This window comes from Plasmodium cynomolgi, chromosome 8 (genome assembly GCF_000321355.1).
Source record: "Plasmodium cynomolgi strain B DNA, chromosome 8, whole genome shotgun sequence".
Lineage (NCBI taxonomy): Eukaryota > Apicomplexa > Aconoidasida > Haemosporida > Plasmodiidae > Plasmodium > Plasmodium cynomolgi.
In genome coordinates, this window is record NC_020401.1 from 1,340,245 (window position 1) to 1,361,395 (window position 21,151).

Genomic DNA, 21,151 nt, shown 5'->3' on the forward strand with positions numbered 1-21,151 from the left:
TTTTTTACCAATTGGTGATTTGCCCGAGGGTGAAGACGCTCTGGTGAGGAAAACAAAACGATCGTTCCCTTCCCACCGTTGCTACTTCCCCTCCCCCTTGGCTGTTTTCCCAATGTTGATCCATCGTCGTGGGACACCACGGGAGGTGTACCCTTTTTCTCGCATAAGGAATAATGAGCAAAGGGTTAGAAGGGGACGGGGCAACTGTGGAAGAGTGCCACTGCGCGAACGTGAACATTTTTTTTTTTTTTTCCAAAGTTGGAATTCGAGTCATGCCACTTTGAGCCGGTATATGTTTTGCCTTACCTTCGTTATGTGTCCTTCCTCTAGTTAACGTTGCAAGGCTCCTCCGCCACACTGCATGCCCGTTTGAATGCGTCAGGAGGACACCTCCTTGAGTTGAGGTTCACGGCTCGCATATTATCACTTAGCGTGTTTGCTCGGCAGAGCAGCCGTTGCACAAGGTAATACAAAGTCTATCGCCCTTTTTTTTCCCACCCCTGCTTCGTTAGCGACGTGAAAGGGAATTGTGAGATGTTATATCTACCCTGGTCAGTGAGGGGTCGAATGATCAGGTGCCACTTTGCGGTGTGAATGTACATGCCCGCACATGCGAACCCTCCTTCCTCCGCGTATACACATGCGCGTGAATTGGGCCCGATTATTTTCCTCCGCGGGGTGCACTAGGCCTACTACTACTGCTAGTGGTACTTACTACTGCTAGCTAGTGCCACTGCTACTACTGCGACTGCTAGTACTGCTACTGCTGCTACTGCTGCTACTGCTGCTACTGCGACTGCTAGTACTGCTACTGCTGCTACTGCTGCTACTGCTGCTACTGCCACTACCACTGCTGCGCCTCACCCTTACACAATGGTGCTCATCACATGCCTTGAGATCCTGCCTTTTCTTTTTTAAAAAAAATGCTGCTCCGCTTTTCGCTCCGCTTTTCGCTCCACATTTGACGCCACGATTTAAAATTTAGCATCGGCTTCTCCCCAGTAGAATTTTTTTTTTTTTTTTCGAAGGATTCTTTATGCCCGCGCGCTGATCGAGTATGTAATTTTGGCCTCGCCCATTTTTTCGCGTTGTTCCTGCTGCGTAGTTTTTTCCCCCTTTTCCAGGGAACCTCAACGTTTTTCTACATTCGTTTCAAGTCAGTGCTGACCACTTCGCGTAGCGCCTTTCCTTTTCGCGTCGCTGCTAACCACTGCACGTCATTGCTTTCCTTTTGGGGCCACCTCTCGCCTGTTAACCACCAAACCACCCCCCAACGAGCATTCACATTCGCATCCGTACCAGTGTGGGCCACCCGCGTGCTTATCATAACCATCCCTACGCAGTGTCCCATATTCCTATCGCCTACCTTGCTGTAGTTGGTTTTTCCTTTTTTTTTTCTTTTTTTTACAACTCCCCATTTGTACGCACCAGGAAAAATATTTACGTCCCACTTGGTGCGCCCTCGTCCCCCTCTGTTTAACACACATCTCTCAGACTGCCTACATCGAATGGGCCACTCACGCGACAGTGCCTTCCACACGGTGAGCATTCCTAACCCTGCTGGGATTAATTTATCAGAAATACATGCATACATTCCTACACGTGGCATGTCTCTTTGTTGCCACCATCACCCGCCTCTTCATCTCAGTCTATTCAATTTCGCCATTTGTTAATTTGCTTCTTTTTTTTTTTTGTGTTATATGCTTTACTCGTTCAGTTTGGGAGCTCACCGGATGGGAAACACACACAAGTCGGACAGTTACAAATACGAACACTTCGAGTTATGTGTCTCACCTGTTCCATTCGGTTGTGGGCTCTTTGCACGTTACCAGAAATGTGACCTAAGGACCGACGCGGAGTGTCCCCATATCGTTAAGCAGCATATTTGCTCACGAAAGGTGACACGTCCGAGGTAGGTATATAGAAGCACGTTGAAGAGAGGGAGAAAGAAAAGAAAAAAAATAAAACAAAAGAAAAAAAAGAAAACAAAAGAAAAGAAAAAAAAAGGCAGAGCTCTTCACATTGTGAGTCTATCAAATGAACGGCGAGGAGGAAAAAAGGCAGCCCACTAATAGTTTGGATGAGAGTAACCCAGAGGGGTATCACCATCATCCGATGCGAAGACCTAATGAAGCCCATTTGAGTGCATCCGAGAGGGGGCCTCTAAACGTCCCATGTGAAAATAGTACAAAACCCGTCCCAACATATTACCACCACGAGAATGACCAGGCGTGCTTGAGGCAAGAATCGTTGCTTGCTAAATGGGGGAATTATCACCAGGATTCTTTTGGAGATGAACAGTCGTGGGGAACTCACCCAATAGAAGATACTCAAAATGAGCACCTCGGGGGGGGATACCCATCCAGTAATAGTGGCATAGGAGAATTACCCAATAGAGATTCGCAAAATGGAGCCGTTTTTAACAGCTTCGTGAGGGTCCCCATGAACGTGGACCAAGTCGGAATGAGTAGAGTGCTTCCCCATGGTGGTAGCATGCACATGAACAGCTGGATCTATCACCCTAGTCAGAGCAACCAACATATGGTTCGGGCCGACCATCACGCTTATGCAGGCATGGCTGCGTCTGTTGGTTCTTCCTCCGCTGCTAACTTATCCGGAGGCTTCCCCACAGGTTACGACCCGCGAACGGTTGGTAGTGCGCACCCGTCCGTGGGATTCCATCAGGAGGGTTATGCGGCCCAGCAGGGGTATGCCGTCCAGGAGAGTTATGCCGCCCAGCAGGGGTATGCGGCCCAGCAGGGGTATGCGGCCCAGCAGGGGTATGCCGCCAAGCAGGGATATCCCTCCAAGCAGGGGTACCCCCCCCGTGTTGACAACCCAAACGGCGCCCGAGAAAGCTACTGCGCCTTGCCAGGGAACAACCCCTACGCAGCGGAAGCGTTCCCAAATTATAGTGACCGACGTAGAGGCAGCTTTGGCCAGTACGGAGGTGGCAGTGGGGGGGAGTATCCCATGCGGGAGGCAGTGAACAGGCAGAGGTACCAACCCGGAGGAAGTGGTGTGCTGGGCCCTAATGGAGAATTGCATTATAGGACCTACGTTGATGAGAGTGATCCCCCCTATGCAGTGAGTATGTACCAGGGGGGCGAACGCGAGTGGACGGAGGACCTGTTGGAGAGGGGGGGCTGCGACCGCGGAAACCATGGCAACTCCAGCAACGGAAATCGTTTCTTTGGCAACCGCTTCGTTGGCAACCGCTTTGTTGGTAACCGCCTCGTTGGTAACCGCTTCGTTGGCAACCGCTTTGCTGGTAACCGCTTCGTTGGCAACCGCTTTGCTGGTAACCGCTTCGTTGGCAACCGCTTTGCTGGTAACCGCTCCGTTGACGGCCGTTCCGTTGGCAACCGCTCCGTGGGTAACCGCTCCGTTGGCAACCGCTCCGTGGGTAACCGCTCCGTTGGCAACCGCTCCATGGGTGACCGCTCCATGGGTAACCGATTCCAGAAGGCCCCCCCAGTACCAGCCAGTAATGAGAACGGCCGAGAAGTAACCGGTTTGGAGAAAAGCCCCCCAGAAGTAGCCATCCAAGAAGGGGGGGTCAAACCAAAAAGAGAGAAAAAAATCCAGCTGACGGAGGACACACAGAAGAGTGCCCATAGGAATATACAGAAGCTTTCTATATATAACTCTAGAATGGAAATTTTAAAAATGATCGAAGATAATGACATCACATTCATTCAAGGTGAAACGGGTTCAGGGAAATCAACATGTGTGCCCAAGTTCCTGCTGGAACAGAATCTGAAAGAAGGGAAAGAAAAAATAAATATCATCGTAACTGAACCGAGAAGAATCGCTTGCATTTCTTTGTCAAGGATTCTTTCAGAAATTATGAACGACAAGCTAGGTAACACAGTAGGTTATAGAATCGCTGGTGAGGCAGTCTATGACACCGAGAAAACCCTGGTCACATACATAACTATTGGATTTCTTTTTAAGTTGTTTCTTCATCATCGAAATATTTATAGGAAATTTACTCATGTCATCATTGATGAGATTCACGACCGGAGTATCCTCCTTGACATAGTCTTGCTTTTCATTAAGGTATACCTGCACAGTAGGAAGAAAAACGAGCAGATGTTCAAGCTGATCATAATGTCTGCGACCATGCAGAGTAATCTGTTCCATTCGTACTTTGAACATGAGAGCATCTCCATGGGATCTATTTTTATTGGCACCAAGATTTACAGCATTGATACGTTTTATATAGAGGACATAATTCGATACGCGCGCGGAGGGGGCGACGGTGAAGGGGGCGACGGTGAAGGGGGTGACGTTGAAGGGGGCGACGGTGAGGGGGGTGACGTTGAAGGGGGCGACGGTGCAGGGGGCAAACGCAGCGAAGTGTCTGTGCAGTCAGGGAGGGACTTACCACTAAGTGGCTCGTTAACCCACCCACCCCGGTGCGAAAAGGTAATCGAATTCATCCTGCGCCAGAAGAACCGCAGGAAGCTGCACCTATCCAGGGGCGCAGAAGCACTGCTGCAAAGAATAAAGAACGAATACGACAAGAGCATAAACCTGTTCAACTCCAAAAATCAGAGGAGCGAGTCGAATAGAGACATAGATGTAGAACAAATAATACCAGCCAACGTCTTTTCTAACATCGCGGAGCTGTGTCTCGAGCTAGTGCATAACTTGTGCCTTCTCGGAGACAGCGTCCTGATTTTCCTCTCAGGAATGCAGGACATAACCGAAATGTATCATCAACTGTGCATTATTATTAACAACAACGCACACAAGCAACACGTCAGATTCCACATACATATACTTCACAGCTGCCTTTACGACAATACGATTCACAAATTACACGAAAGTGACAGAGATAGCATTGACATTTTTCTCTCGTCTAACATCGCGGAGAGTTCAATCACCATCCCAAATGTCAGACTAGTCATCGATTTCTGTATACAAAAGAATATAGAATATAATTCGGAGAGGAGAGCACACGTATTAGTAAAGAAATGGATTAATAAGTCTTCAATGGAACAGAGGAAGGGAAGGTGTGGTAGGACATGTCATGGGATATGCATTCGGATGATTAGTAAGAATTTTTTGAATCTCTTAAGGGATCACAAAGTTAGCGAGATTTACACCCATAGTCTACACTTGCTGTATCTTTACATATTAAAAAGCATGCCGGTGTTGAGTCAACTGATAAGGGGACCCCACAAAGGGGAGGGGGTCACGGAGACTCTACCTGATGGGTCAGCCAACAGAGTGGATGCAATTCCCCACAATAAGCTAAGCATGTACGATGTGCTCAGTATGATTATTGAGAAGCCATCAAGGGAAAAAATACGAAGCACGAGACATGAGCTAGAAAAAATGAAGGCAGTGATTAAAATAAAGGACAAGCTAGTCATATCTATAATTGGACAGATCATGATCCGATTCAACATGAGCATAAATCTCTGTCGACTGCTCCTCTTCGGTGTCATAATGAACGTAACATTCGATACGGTAATTATAATCGCCATCATCAACACGAATGATATATTTCCATCCTTCAATTTGTATACTTCGAAGAGTGTATACTCTTATGGGGTGTCTTTGGAAGTGTCCCTGAAGCAGAAGCAGTACTTTGATGGCAGAACGTATTCTGAACCCATTATGCTTCGGAACGTCTTTATCGAATGGCTATGTGTATTTTCCTTGTACGTCCAGGATCTAAAAAATCAAAGCAAGTTTGAGAGGTCGCACTTGAAGGGCTACTATGTCACCACGTGTACTTTAATGAGTAAGAAAAATAACATAAATGCGAAGAAGCTGCTCTGTGTGATAAGCAGCGTTAACAATCTGTGCAAGCGATTGTTAAAAATTCTTAGCAGAGGTAGCAATGCGTATAGGTCGGCGGTCTACCTCTTGAATCTGCTCAAGGGGGAAGTGCCTCCCACGCGTCTGCGCAGCGGATTGCAACGTAAGGGAGGAGGGGAAGAAGGAGGAGAGGGAGGAGAAGAAGGAGCAGAGGGAGAAGAAGGAGGGGTGGGTGCCCATCGCGATGATCCCACAGATGAAGCCCTAAATTGGAAGAACGTCTTCCGCGTCGTCACCAGGTACTCATGCTACGACCCATCGAATGAGAACCTTTATTTGAAGTTTCTGTTTTCCCTTGCCTTCACCCCCCTGTTTATCCACGGGTCTCCACTTTTACCTATCCAAAACGAAACAGAAAAAAAGGCCAAGGGGAAGAAGCTGCTCGCCCTACTAAACTACATGACTCACCAAAAGTTGAACGTAAAAAATTGCATATACTTTAGGGGGCCCTACTACCACGACCTCAACGTCTTAAGGAAGGCTCTCTTCATCATGTGTCCCTATTTATCCTTCGATTTGCTGCAGATGAAAAATTTTTACATTATTCATTTTTCGGACAAGGGGGGGGTGAACAAGTACTTGAATGAGTCTCTTCCCCACCACGGGGTTTCCCCCTCCTCCTGCTCCCCTGCTGTCACCGACGGGGCAGAGTCGCGGTTCAGCCACATCAGCGGTAGCGGCAACTATGGAGTGCTACTTGGGCCTGAACTTAGAAAGGTCCTTTCAAACACGACGAATGCAAAACTGTATGAAGGGACAGTTGAAAAAATAAAAAGGGAGCTTCTTCACATGTACGGAAACGACACAGAGAAAAATATTTTTCAAAATTTTCATGAAAATATCATTAAAGTGGTACAGCCCGTCCAAGCCATAGTCCCCGTGCAAGTAAACCAGAAGGACGAGATTAATAACGCTTCTCTGTGTACTCACATTATTAACGTATTTTCGAGTGGCCGTACTTGTTTTAAAATTCCCTTGTGGAAGGGCTTCTCTCATGGCGGTTTTCATCATCGGTCCGGTGCATCTCGGGTCAGTAACTATTTCAACCACCAGTATGAGATGAAGAAGCCGAAGCATTTGTTCCTTGTGAAGTGGACCCTGCTGAACACGGATAATTACAAGATTAGCAAACGGGAGAAGGCGGAAAGGGAGGTGCGGCGCGCGGAGCGCCAGGCGCAGAAGCGGGGGCACGGCGGAGCGGCCCAAACGAGGGGACAAGCGACAGGGAAGAACAAGGGCGACCGCGTGGGGTGCACCGATTGCCATGCTGAGCAGTGCGAGGAGGAGGAGAAGAAGAAGAAGAAGAAGAAGAAGAAGGAGGCGGGTGAGGATGGTGCCCCCCCCAAGTGTGCCGACCAGGACGGTGCCAACTCAGAAGAGCCTAAGGGAGAAGCCGCTTTACATAGCTGCAGCTCCGATTGCTCCGACCTGAGCAATAAAGGGAAACAAAAAAAAATGAAGTGCAACTTGAGTTTCAAGTCCATCCTTGGCTTTCTATCCCTGTGCCCATTTGATTACGATGCAGAAAGGAGGATATACAAAAGACAGACGCAAGAAATATTTGCAGTCTGCTCAAGCATCGATTACAGTTGCACCAATGATACATACACGTGGGTCAATTACGCCACCGTTATTCCAAACAAATATTTTGTAACCTTTTTTCTTTCGTCTCTACCCTACCATGATAACGTTATCCTAAACACCAGAACAAATTTGAGAGGGGTCGACGTTTTGTCAGTAAAGATATTCGATTCAAAAGAGATAGTCATTCTTGACGTGAGGAAGAAGAAATCCAAGAGGGGTGACTCCACTGCTGTTGATGGGGATAATAGAGGAGTGGCATCGGAAGCGACCAGCTCAGGCACTGTCTCCCCAAGCTCATTATCCATTAACAAATACGACTTACTGCGCATCAATTATTTGCGGTACTGCTTTTCCAATTTTTTATTTTTTCTCACGTGGGTGTATAACAACCGGGATGAGGAGGAGGAGTACCGCATGGAGGCCACCCCTCTGGGGGGGAAACACACCTCTACGGCATTGCCGAGACCCCCAAGTGGTCAAGCGAGCACCGAGCAGATAGCCCAGCCGCGCGCGGAAGGGTCGAAACAGGCGCAGGGGAAGCGGCAAACTGGCAGCACCGGTGACGGTGGCGGTGGTGGCGGCTATAATGGCGGTGATGCTGGTATTGATAATGGCGATGATGCAGGAGGGAAGGCGGACCCCGACGGGACAGACGAGGTAAACGAGCCGGAGGAGTATTTCAGCGAAGACGACGCAGTGAGCGACGTGGAGGAAAATCGCGTGCTGAGGGAAAGCCCCTACATCAGTAGAGTTATACAAAATTTAATTGAAGAAAATAATCGGGAGGAAATCAACTACGACCTGTACGCAGTGGGGCGCGAGGGTGGCAGCGGTGATAGCGGTGATAGCGGTGATAGCGGCGAATGGGGTGAACGCGGTGAATGGGGCGAACGCGGTGAATGGGGCGAACGCGGTGAATGGGGCGAACGCGGTGAATGGAGTGACAGCGGTGGCGACGGCCCTGCGCTGCCGAGCGGACGGGGAAGGCGAGCACAATTCAACCCAAGCTTCCTTCGTGCAAGTGAAAATTTATTAACCTTGGACGCAGCATGGAATGAAGGCAAAGGGGCACATCTCCTAAAGATGTATGACCACCTGCACAGTTACCTAACCTCCCCAAATGACCCATCATTAGCTAACACTTCACCTCGAGAGAAATTTCAAACATGCTTATCCTCTGTGAAGAAGTGCCACGTGAACAATAACTTCTCTCTTCAGATTTTGCAGTCCGTGAATGCATATGCGAAGGACTGCACATCGGAAGAGTTCCTATTTTTTAATCCGATCAATTTGGGGCCAATGGAAGACTTGAATTATCTCCTGCGGTGCATGTACTACGAGGAGTGCGCTCCGGAAGGGCAGCCCTGAGCGGTGCGCCACGGATAGAAGCTCTCCGAACGGCTGGCCCATTAAAGGGGATCCCTCCCCCTACAATACATTATGTGATACAAAGGTTAACGGCATGCCCGTGTGTGCCTCCATGGGGGTAGCACTCAAAGCGCGCTGTTTCCTCTTTCCATTTTTATTTACCTACCCATACATTTGCACCGACGCAAGCGTTACTCTTCCTTTTGAGCACAGACTTATTTAGATTTGCTCCTTGCGCGTTGTGACACACAACCCATCGATTGCATCATTTAAAGGTGCATCAAAAAAAAAAAAAAAAAAAAAATTCGTTAACTTGTAATGCCCATTCCTGCGTGCGTCACTTCATGGGATGCTTTTTAAGAAGACAAAAAAAGGCACACCGGTGGGAAGGTGGCAGTATAGCAGCGTTGTGGTGGGAGTTGACACACACCCTATCCACCAACGGCGAGGTGGCACAGAAGCGCTCCCCGCACAATGGGGGGGGTTTGTCCCGTGTGGGAAAGGAGACGCGGATGTTCCTCCAAGGCGAATTCTATAATTCGCCTCCTTCAGGGGGCAGATTCAAATCGTCGCCGTTGTCGTCATGGTTGTCGTGATCGTCATGGTCGCCGTGATCGCCTTGATCGCCGTGATCGCCTTGATCGCCTTGATCGCCGTGATCGCCTTGATCGCCTTGATCGCCTTGATCGTCGCCACCCCACTCGGGGGCATCCGTCGGGTCATCCATACGGCCGCGCCCGGTGCCCTTTTTATGCGCCTGTATCCCATCCAAATATTTTTCATAGTCGTAATCATCATCATCGAACTGCTCCTCTTCGTCCAGATCGTCCAGCGACCCCAAGCCCTCCATGCCGCCCAGGTGGTCCTCCTCCCCGAAGTCGTCCGCATCTCCCAAGTAGTCCGCTTCTCCCAAGTAGTCCGCTTCCCCAAGGTTGCCGAAGTCTTCCCTTCCAGGGTGGCGGTGCCCATCTGACTCATCTCCCCCAACTGGTACATCCTTCCGCTGCACGTAATTGTTGGTATACGTTCCCTTGCTTCCCTGTTCCTTGCTTCTCTGTTCCTTGCTTCCCTTTTCCTTGCCACCCTCTCCCGTGCTTCCCTCCCCCTTGCTACCCTCTCCCTTGTTAAGGCTCCCCTTGGTAGCTGACCTGTTCTGGAAGTAAAGCATATCTTCGACGTCCCTCGTAAAGAAGGTAGTCATGTCAAAGAGGTGATTAAATTTTTTGCTAGACCCCATTTTGTTGTAAATCCGTTCCGTCGTTTTGGTTATAGACTCATCGGACGTACAACTCTCTTTGACCTTATTAACATAGAAGAAAAAGTGAAAAATATTATCGATTGTATTTTTGTAATTCCTATCGAGGTAATCCACATATATGTCTGCCTCCACGTGGTTCGTTTTGTTCTTTCGTTCGCTAGGACTAACTAGATGGTGAAAGAATGCCTCCTTCGTTTCTTCAACGGTCCTCCCTTCATTCAGATTATGAAAAGATACGGGCGTGATCGTGCTTAGGTAATCTTCGGGGTATTCTTCGGGGCCATTGGGGAAGAAGCCTTCGAAGTTGATGGGTAGGATGCCCAACCCCTTGGCCCATTGTCCAAGAGCGGCGTCGTTCAGCAGGCGCGCGCCGCACTCGCCAGGGGAAGTGGCCCCAGAGGAAGCGGCCCCGGGGGAAGCGTCCACATCGCAGGCCCCCTTGCAGAAGTAGATCTTTTTCACAGCCTCCCCGTTGAGCACCATCCCTGCAGCACCCGCCAAGTAGTGGAAGAAGCTGCTTTCATCCCCTGCGAAGGAGTTGCGCGAGAATCTCTTCCCGATGTAAAGTGGCACACTAGTGAGAGGGGCCCCGCCAAACGCAGCTTTTCCTCCCCCCGCGCCTTTGCAGTAAGACGGCACGTAATCGTATCCCTTCAACGCGTTAATCGTTTTGACAAAGTTCGTTTTCAAGTACCTGTAGAGGTGTAAATATTTGTTGCCAAAGTTTTTCAAAAAAATAGCTTCCCTATCATCCATGTGGTCAAATGATTTGACGTATTTCCTAAACATGTGTCTCCTCGAGTGAGTGCATTCGTTACGAGTTAGGTTTATCACATCGATTAAAGTCTTCACATTAACAAAGGTATCATCATGAGAAATGAAAAAAAAATCTATTGTAGAGTTCTTCCTAACGTATTCTTCATAAAGGTAATAAATTAAATTTTTTTCCTTCTTTCCCAATAATTCCTCATAATTTGGAGAGTCCACTTTTTTGTCTCCTTCCTCCTCCAGGTGGAGAGTCTCATCATACTCTTTACTTTCCTTGTCGGAGAAGTAAATTATTTCGAATTCTACGTTCTCATTTTCGAAGGCGCTTTTGAGGAAGTCGTGATTGAGGATGTTTTCTTTTGAGCTTGGTTGGCCCTTCGCGTTGGTTCCTTCAGGTTGGTCCTTCGCTTTGGTTCCTCCAGGTTGGTCCTTCGCTTTGGTTCCTCCAGGTTGGTCCTTCGCTTTGGTTCCTCCAGGTTGGTCCCTCTCTTTTGCCCCTCCATGTTGGTCCCTCTCTTTTGCCCCTCCAGGTGAGTCCTTCAAGTTTTCCTCTCCCCCCCCGTGGCCCTGATACATATTGAACACCCTCTCTGTGTTTTTCTTATTATCATAGGTATTCTTCACGTAAGCTATTCGATGTTCCGTTTCTGCACTCGTTACAATCGCAAGAAGAATATTTTTGTGAGTCCAATTACGTTGACTTTGATCAAAAAGGGTATCATATTTTTGATTAATCTGACTTAACTTCCTTTTATATTCATCGATAGAGTTGTATTGGACGTCTTCTGTTTCTTTGATATACTTCTCTAACTTAATTTCATTTTCGATGCTCATGAGGTGGTAATTATCGTAGTCTACGTATGTCTCCTGATTGGAACGAGTAGAATAACTTGCGCATGTAGATATAGGATAAGCAAGGTTGAAGTAGGTAATGATTAGTTGTGCCAGTTCTACATCCGTTGGTCGTTCTTCATCAGTGGGGGTCATCACCATCCCACTCTTCGTCCCCCCTGTATGATCCTCCTTGTAGACATTATTATCCTTTTTGTAATCCCTAAATAAATGCAGCACGAGGTAATACCTATACACGTCGTAGTTGGTTCCCCCTTCGTTCTCAACAAGGAAGACGTTGTCCCTATCGGTGAGACAAGCATTTTCAAATGGGGTTAGCTTCACCTGCAGGTATTTCCCAATGTAGTTGGAGAGCTCACGTACGTTGTCTTTTATTAGCTTTAAATTCTCGGAGGGGGAATTTTCCACCAAATGGATGTAAAGGCGCCTTAACAGAGTGATGTCCATTATGATGCCGCTATTTAGGGAGGGGAAGGGGGTCCCACTTTCTTCGGGGGTCCCACTTCCTCCGGGGGGGACTTGGTCACCAAATCCGTAGCCAACGAAGAGCCCCTTGTACGTGTCCCCTGGCTTCACAAACTTGTCACTCCCTTCCTTGTCGTCACTCGAAAGGAAGTCCAGTTCGTCCTGCAGCATGCGCTCGACGAGGTCCTTGGCGGGGATCCCCTTGGCGGGACGTTCCCCACCCGAGCTGTCACCCGCGCCGCCGCTCCCACTCCCACTCCCACTGCTCATGCTGCCCCGCGCGGCCCGCTTCCCCTGCACCTCCTCATTGTACTCCCTGAGAATCCCCCCCACGTCTATGTCCCCCTTTTCGTGACTCTGCCCGTTGTAAATATATTTGTTAAACTTCCTCAGAAGAGGCTCCAGGTTTAGAGGGTGCACTCTGGTGAAAGACGAGCAGAGGAACACGTACCTAATGGCGTCTCCCCCCTTCTGGCTGCTCTCCCCCTTCTGGTTGACCTCCCCCTTCTGGTTGCCCTCCACCTGCTTATATACATCCTTTAACAGGTGAAAAACACTGGTATGCTTCAAATTTTTTTGATTCAAAAGATTTTCGTCCAGGGTGTAAAGGTTGTCTCCGATCTCCAAGTCGAACAGTAGGGTGTGGAGTAACCCTTCACTGAACCCTAGATCCACAATGGGTTCGTTGAGTACTAAAAATGCCGTGTTTTTTTTTATGGCTTTAAATAGTTTGTCCTTCACTTCCCTGCAATGGGCCACTGTGCTGCTTACTGCCAGCAGGGCAAAGAGTATCCTCCTCATCACGTTCATGGTGTGTGTGCTGGTTCGTTCCTCTTCGGGTCGGCACGCGCAGGTGTGTGCCCACGCACATCTTCGCTTAGGTGGAGAAGCGCGTGTTTGAGAAGCGCGGATCGGATGAGCGCAGATCGGATGAACGCAAATCGGATGAACGCAGATCGGGTAGCGATGGAACATGCGCGGACGCAACCAACTGGCCCATCCGAAAAACAAAATTACTTAGTAGTGGAAAATCCGAGTCTTCGAACGGCCATACAAACGCGTTGCCTTACACTTGGAAGGAAAAACAAAAATAAACAAAAAGAAGAAAAAAAAGGAAAGGAAAAAAAAAAAAAACAAAAATGTACTCGAGCCAAATTTCTCGTTAAGTCTGAGACGAGTGAACGCCCAAGGGGGAAATTGGAAAAGACCAAAGAGGGGGTGCAAAAGGCGGAGGAGGAATCCATCCACGCGCATATTTACAAACGGGGGAAGGAACATCAAAGTGGTGAGGGAAGGGTGACTACTTCAGGACATTCAAAATGAACACGTGCTCTGCTCCTCCGGAAACGGTGAGGAGATTGTAACGCATGTAATTTAGGTCGTCCACAACTCCCTTCTTCCTTCCTGTAAAAATGGGTCGAATGGGCAGGTGTTAGTGGTGCACACACCAGCGCAGCGCAGCGGCGCACAATGCACGAAGCGAAGATGTGAAGAAGCAAAGATGCGAAGAAGCAAAGATGAACAGATGCGAGGACGCGTTTAACCATGCCGCGCATTGGCACATTGGCACATTGGCGCATTGGCGCAGGGAGCGATTCGCTTAAAAGGCGCTCCCTTGAAGGGAACTCCCTTGAACGGCGCCCCTTGAACGGCGCTCCCCTGTGCTCACCTCGCAAAGCCTGGATCGACTTGTACTTCCTCGCGGACTCGTCATAGTACGAGGTGTTATTCGCCTGGGCGCTCTTCTTATCACAGGAGTAAGTGTTGACCACCCGGTCCTCCTCGTCTAAACTGGTGTTGTTCTCGATCAGGCCCTCCACCTTGGTTAATTTCTGAAAAATTTTATTCGATGCACTCACATCGAAGGCTCTCAACAAATCCAGAAAGGTTAGCAACTTAGATATGATGAGACCCTCCACTTTGTTTTTACTCTTAATAAACCGATGCAGACAATGGAAATAAAAAAAGTGATCCCGATAAAACATCTCTACATTCAAATTTTGGATGGACTGCGGGAAGGACTTCAACGTGTTGATGTTTTCCTGTAGGAAGTTCTTGCTCAACGTTAGGGCGTCTCCCCCAGCTGCGGCTGCGGCTGCCCCACCGGCTGCCCCACCTGCTGCTGATGCGGCTACTGCCCCTACTGCCCCTGCTGCTCCTTGGCTGGAGTGGCCAAATAGGGCCTCCACGGCCACCTTCGCAGTCACCGCCGCCCTCCTCGGAATGAACATAAATTTCTTCCTAACCAAGGTATTCTCCTCCAGTGCAGCATCCTCCTTACCGTTTATCCTATCTCCAGCACGACTGACACTGCCGGGTTGTCGACCACTTGCACCCGAGGCATACTCCCTAGGAAACATATCCTCCAGTAAGTTCTCATTAATATGTCTACATTCCTGTTCCAAATCTACGTAAGCAAAAGCATCACACCGTTCCTTCAAACGCTTCAAGTAGCCATTACATCTGTCTTGGAATTTATTCATAAAAGTTTTACTCTCCAAACAGCTACACAAATCGAGGTAGCAAACATTATCTGCTTCCTCACATCTAACAATTTTGGTATACTTTCCAATAAGGTATTCTTGAAATGTATTCAGATCTAAACCTTGAATATTTTCTTTGATAACTTTCCAGAAATCCTTTGACTTTATCAAGTCTTGTACATGGTTATAATTCTTTACAACCTGGAGTACATTCTCCATGTGGACGGAATTTTCATTATTTTTTTCTTTTGGGTCTTTACTTTTGCTAGGGTTATTAGTACTAGCAGTGGGTTCTACATCTGGAAGAACTATGATAACTACATTTTGGCCAACAAAAAATCCCTTCTTGTTAACTTCCCATGAATTTTTCTCCTGTACATAAAGGAGATGCTTACTAGCATCTGTCACGAGGATACTCCTAGCCATATGGTTCTTCTCCTTCTTCACGTAGTTCTTGAACATCCCATTGGAGAAAACTTTTTCTTCTTCTTCATGTTCTTTATTCGCAAGATCGATAAAATTTTGCACCTTTTCCAAATATTTCATATATTTCTCCTCCTTTACCAGAGATGCATATTGATAGATCACGACTGTACATGGGTGTTGACACGTTAGTTCATCGAAGTCGTTATACGTGTTTAGGGTGTATATATTTTTATCTTTGAATGCTTTTTTCAGAACTTTATTTTTGTTCCTAAAGACTATTGGGAAATTATTGGTACTGAGGGGTCTAGCTAGCTGCATATTCACCACGTTGTTAAAAAAGAGGAACGTGTTTGACAAGGGGATCGCTACCTTCCTGATTTCACAATTGTTAAAGTTTCTCGCATCCAAGTCGAAGTAATCCAGGAGGGCCAGAAAATGCAAAATGAACGAGCTGTGCGAAATGAGTACGATGTTGTATACTCGCTTCTTTTCCTCCCCCTTGGTTTGCTTCCCGTTCCCTGGGGGCTTCTGCACATCTGCTGCTGGCACTCCGCCAGGTGGTTGCACTCCGCCAGGTGGTTGCACTCCGCCAGGTGCTTGCACTCCACCAGGTACTTCCACTCCACCAGGTACTTCCACTCCGCCTGCTACTTCCACTCCGCCTGCTACTTCCACTCCGCCAGCTACTTCCACTCCGCCAGCTACTTCCACTCCGCCAGCTACTTCCACTCCGCCAGCTACTTCCACTCCGCCTGCTACTTCCCCCCCCTGACAGTCCCCTCGCACTTCGTCTTCCCTCTTGATCTGCGCCTGTTCGCTCGATTTTTCCACCACCTTTCCAGAAGTCGCCTCACTGGGAACCACCTCTCCAGAAGTCACCCCACCGGGCACCACCTCTCCAGTCGCTCTGTCCATGCCGCCGCTCAGGTCCTCCTCCACATCGCCACCCCTAGCCGCTTTCGCCGCTTTCGCCGCTTCCTCCGCTTCCGCCGTCTCCTCTGCCTTTTCTGCCCTTTCTGCCCTTTCTACCTCCTCGCTGTCCCTCTCGAGGGAGGCAAAATAATTCACAGCCAGCGCATGTACCATCTTCAAAAACTGCAAGCACCTACAGTACACCTGGTCGGACGACTCCCTAAATTTCTCTCCACACAAAATGTCGTTTTCTCCAAAGCAGACCACCTCATAGTCTTCAAAATTCTGTTCACAAAATTTCCTTATGTCGGACGTCTTGGACCTCTGATCGCTAAAGTAGTTACCCGCCATTTCTCGCACGGACTCGTAGACTAGGATATTTTTTTTAAAGTTAAAGTAGTACTTCATGGTTTCCAAGCACCTCCTCAGGGGGGAGCTCATAATGACGAAGTCGCTGTTCCGTTCGAAGATGCCCTTCTTCGCACTACCAACGGAAGCACCAGGGGCACCGCTGTTGCTAGGCGGGTTGACAGCACCCTTGTTAGCAGAGCCATTGTTAGCAGAGCCCTTGTTAGCAGCGCCCTTATCAGTGCCGCTCTTCTCGCTGCCGCTCTTCTCGCTGCCGCCCTTCTCACCGCCGCCCTTCTCACCGCCGCCCTTCTCACTGCCGCTCTTCTCACCGCAGGAAGCGGCGGGGAAATCCACCTTCTGCAGAGAGTCGTTGTACAACTGCATAATTTTCTGGTAGAGCCTGTTGTTCTCATCATTCTTCAAATCCTCGCACATCTGTTTGCCTTGCTCACTGGCCCTGCAGTCCAAATTCTTTATGTCCTTGTAAATTAGGTCCCTCGCCCTGTCCGTGCTCTCGATAACTTCTCTGTTATGTAAAGCTTCCATGTGTCTCACCAAATATATATTAATCACACAGTTCGATTTTAGCAGCCTTTGCATGTACTTCCTGTTTTTTTTTAAGTAATACGATGACTTATAATACACATCGCTAATCAGCTCGTTGTACTTTACATGCACCTCGTTGCTCTTGTGAGGTATTGGGGGTATATGCGCGTAGTGATAATGGTTGTACTTGGATCCACCATGCTCGTAATAATTAGGCTGGTGGGAGCTCTCCGGGGCGCCGTAACTACGGTGACCATAATTGTTGGCGCCGTGATTGTGCGAGTCGTGCGCACTGGCGTGGTTATTATTCCCCTGGTGGTGGTTCCCCTGGTGGTGGCTTCCTTGGTGGTGGCTTCCCTGGTGATGGTTCCCCTGGTGGTGGCTTCCCTGGTGATGGTTCCCCGGGTGATGGTTCCCCTGGTGGTGGTTCCCCTGGTGATGGTTCCCCTGGTGGTGGCCCCCGTGGTTGTTGTAGCTACTGTAGTTATTATAACCGCTGCCGTTGTTGTAACCGCTGCCGTTGTTGTAACCACTGCCGTAGTAACCGCTTCCGTTGTTATAACCGCTTCCATTATTGTATCCGCTTCCGTTGTAACCACTGCCGTAGTAACCGCCGTAGCCGTTGCCACCATACCCATTATAATTTTCGTAGCAGTCGTACTGGCCGCTAAAATTGGGGTGCCCCTCGTAGTTGTCGTAGCCTCCGTAGTTGTAACCGCCGTAATCGTAGTTACCGTTCCCACCGTGGTATCCGTAGTTATGACCCCCATGGTTGCCATAGTTCCCATAACCAGCATAGCCGTAACTTCCATACCCGTTGCCGCCGTAACCACCTCCCGCACTGGGGTTACCACCAGCCCCTTTTCCGTTCGGAAACTTCACGTATGCCTGGTTGTAGTAACTCGGCTTCCCATACGACACGTTATTCGCATTCCCCATGTTGTAGTAGCCGTGGTCTACGTAATGGTAAGAGGCCATATTCTTTTGAGCAGTCTTACCTTTAGCCTCTTCCTCCTCCTCATTCACGTAACCCTTTTTTTTATCATTAGATGGGTTGCCATGGGGTGCCGAAGATTTGTTCACCCCTACGTTATAATTGTACATGTCATTATTCCTCCCATTTTTTATATTTATTTTCCTCCAGTTAATCGGCTGCCCGTTGTTGTTCCAATTACCGGGGTGACTTTTTTCATATGAATAGTTTCCTTTCATTTTGTACTTAGAAGATTAGGCAGTTAAACGTGCATGCATACCAGCTGCCTTTTTTTCTCTTCTTTTTCTCCGTGGGAAGATACGGAACGCGATTGATCACTTATCATTCCCAACGACTGGTTTGGCCACTTACTCGTGTATGCATGTGCCCTTTACGTTGTTCTCTCAATATATGTACCGCTGCCCGGGGAGAAGCTTCTACGAACTGCTCACTCTCTGTTGGGTCTGCGTTGCTTAAGGCATTCCTCCGCGGGATTCATAAAAATGCCATAAAACCGGGCTAGCCTTACTTCAATTTTTTTTTTTTTTTTTTATCAGTTTTTACTCAGCGCGCGTTGAATTGTTATGGTTGGCTCTTTTTCTTTCTTCTCCTCTTCGTGGTGCCGCCCTGCCTGGCGCTTGTTCTATACATAGTATGTACATACATGCGAGCGTGAACATATAAAAGCCGTATGCGCATACGCGCGGTGGTAAGGGGCAGAAAAAAGGGACGGGCAAGAAAAAAGCAGGCAGATGGGGAGAAGCGAAAAGGAAAAAGAACGTGCGCAAAAGGGGAATGTAAGCAAAAAGGAATGTAATCAAAGGGGGAATGTAATCAAAAGGGGAATGTCGCAAAAAGAGAATGTCGCAAAAAGAGAATGTCGCAAAAAGAGAATGCCAGCATGAAGAGAATGCCAGCATAAAGAGAATGCCAGCAAAAAGGAAAGGAGGAATCCAAAAGAGATAGAGATACAGACTAGTAACAAAAACAAAAAAGATGGAATGCCAAAACGAAACAGAAAGAAAATGTGCTAAGGCAAGAAAAAGGTAAGCGAAAAAAAGGGAAATAAAAAGAAAGCAAATGAAGAAAAGCGCTTTAAAAAAAAAAAAAAAAAAAATCGGGTCAATAGCTAAAAAAAAAGAAGATAGGGGCAAAAATATAATTCTGATCAAAAGGGATATTAAAAAAAAAAAAAAAAAAAAAAAAATGGAAAAAGCACAGATATGATGATATAGGTGAATCAACTGTGCCGGAAAAACTTTTTACTTTATTTTACTTTATTTTATTTTATTTTATTTTATTTTATTTTTTTATATAGTAAAAAAATATACCCTGTTGTATGCTTTTTTTTTTTTTGCTGGCGCAAACAGGCAGGCGCTGCCCTCACCCGTATAATAATGTGTGCAGCATGCGGCTCTAACCTCACATACGCTGTTATATGCAAAAATGTATGCGTTTCCTCGGGGCGGCGATCGGCATGTATGTACACGTGTTCACTAAGTGGTCATGACAGTTCACATTTCTTCCTACCATTACTGTTACGGCTACTATTGCTATTGCTACTGTTAGTACCATTACTATGTTACTATGTTACTATATTACTAGCGTTACTATATTACTAGCATTACTACTACTTCCCTGCAGCAGTAGGAAAAAAAAAAAGATACTGTGGGGCGAGCGTTGCAGGCACGTGTTTCCTCTTACCCTATATGTGAACGCTACATTAATGCACTCATCACGTAGGCATACTCTCGGGGTTTGTAAAATATTACGAAAAGTGAGTCGCGAGGGGTTCTCCAACAGGTGTTTTCCCTCATGGGCTCAGTCCGCTCAGTTTTTAACGTGCAACAGGCGCGAAGCGTTTCATGGGCTCACAGTAGGTGGGGCCCATTTCCGTATGCATCGCATGTACGTACAATAGTGTTGTTGTAAGTACGTGCATATGTAAGTACGACGTTCATATGTAAGTATGTTCATACGTAAGTATGTGCATACGTGCATATGTAAGCATGTGCATACGTGCATATGTAACCGTGTGCATACGTGCATATGTGCGATGTCACCCCCCATGTTCCCATTAGCCCATTTGCGGATGTCGACCCGGTGCAAAACGAGGGTTCATAATCCTGAAGTATCGTCGCCCCGGGAAGTTCATACCCGCGTATGCGAGAAAAAAACGCCCCCCGCAAGTGACCAAAGCAAAAAAGAAAAAAGGGGTAGAAGCCGCCAAACGTAGAGTTGCAGCTCGTGAAAATAAAGCGGAATGGGGCACACTACCAAAATGAAAGTGTGCATATATGTATTAACATCCGTATAGGTGCAAATCTAAACGTGCACATATTTTTATTCCTCTCCTCCTCTCTTCCTCCCCCCTCTTGCTCTACTTGACTGGCACTACTTTTACATAAAAAAAGGTCAAAAATTGATTAAACGCACCAAATATGTTTGAACATAAACCATGTTGGTAATTTTGACCACTGCGTAGTAACTGAGCTGTGGAAGAGAACCCCGTGGGGGACCACTACGTAATCCATTCAGAAGGCGTGTCGAGTAGTTGAAGTACAAGCGCCATACACGCACGACAGGGAATGTACATGTATGATGTGTGGTAACACAAGTGCGTACGTAGCTAGGTCCCCCTCCCAGTTCTCCCGGAGGAGTACTCCCCTCACTTTTGAGCTATGCACTTACTACAGTGCATTTGCCTGATGATAACTACTTTTTGGCGTCCTACACCAGTTTGAGCGTTACGTGCACGCCATCTATTCGCCATTTGTGCGCCATCTTTATGCCATCCCCATGGGGATAAAAAAAAAAAAAAAAAAACTACATTCAAAAGTCCTCTCCGGAAGTTCTTTTTTTAAGGCAATACAACACATGCACGGGAACACACTATCGAATAAGACTCAAAGTTAAGAAAAATGCCAAAAAAAAAAAAAAAAATTTACGTGTGCAAACACAAACGCACATATACATTGTGACAACGCATGCAAAAACATTCCCAATTTCACTCTCCTACATTTTAAAGTTGCACATATGGGGTGTTCGGACAAGTATGTTACATGTATGTATGCGGGGAAAAGAAATGCAGACAAGGGTAAAAATGTTCATTTCGCAAAATAAGGTGATTTTTATTCCTCATCGGGTGGTGATCCCGCAGAATGAAGAAAAAATTGCGTGCCAAAGTGAATGACCACCACCCCCAATGGAGTTAAAAAACCGAGTTGCTCGTTTTCCACCGGTAACATTCATGCGGGAGGAAATGAATACACAGAAATGGCGCCTATATGGGGGGCATAACAACGTTTGCGTTCTCGTCCGTTCCTTCAT

The 21,151-nt window shown here is 47.6% G+C and overlaps 3 protein-coding genes across 3 annotated transcripts; 1 reads left to right on the forward strand and 2 right to left on the reverse strand.

Moving 5' to 3' along the window:
- Window positions 1–2,037: 2,037 nt before the first annotated feature.
- Window positions 2,038–8,787, forward strand: PCYB_083900 (helicase; the record flags this gene model as incomplete). Its single annotated transcript, XM_004222128.1, has 2 exons — window positions 2,038–3,070; window positions 3,479–8,787. The coding sequence occupies 2 exons, from the start codon at window positions 2,038–2,040 to the stop codon at window positions 8,785–8,787; spliced, it is 6,342 nt and encodes a 2,113-aa protein (XP_004222176.1).
- A 532-nt stretch (window positions 8,788–9,319) lies between these two features.
- PCYB_083910 (hypothetical protein) lies at window positions 9,320–12,940 on the reverse strand (the record flags this gene model as incomplete). Its single annotated transcript, XM_004222129.1, has 2 exons — window positions 9,320–12,551; window positions 12,582–12,940. 2 exons carry the CDS (start codon window positions 12,938–12,940, stop codon window positions 9,320–9,322), a joined length of 3,591 nt encoding a protein of 1,196 aa, XP_004222177.1.
- A 490-nt stretch (window positions 12,941–13,430) lies between these two features.
- On the reverse strand, window positions 13,431–18,060 carry PCYB_083920 (hypothetical protein; the record flags this gene model as incomplete). The annotated part of the gene is made up of 2 exons (XM_004222130.1): window positions 13,431–13,534; window positions 13,800–18,060. The coding sequence occupies 2 exons, from the start codon at window positions 18,058–18,060 to the stop codon at window positions 13,431–13,433; spliced, it is 4,365 nt and encodes a 1,454-aa protein (XP_004222178.1).
- Between the last annotated feature and the right edge of the window lie 3,091 nt (window positions 18,061–21,151).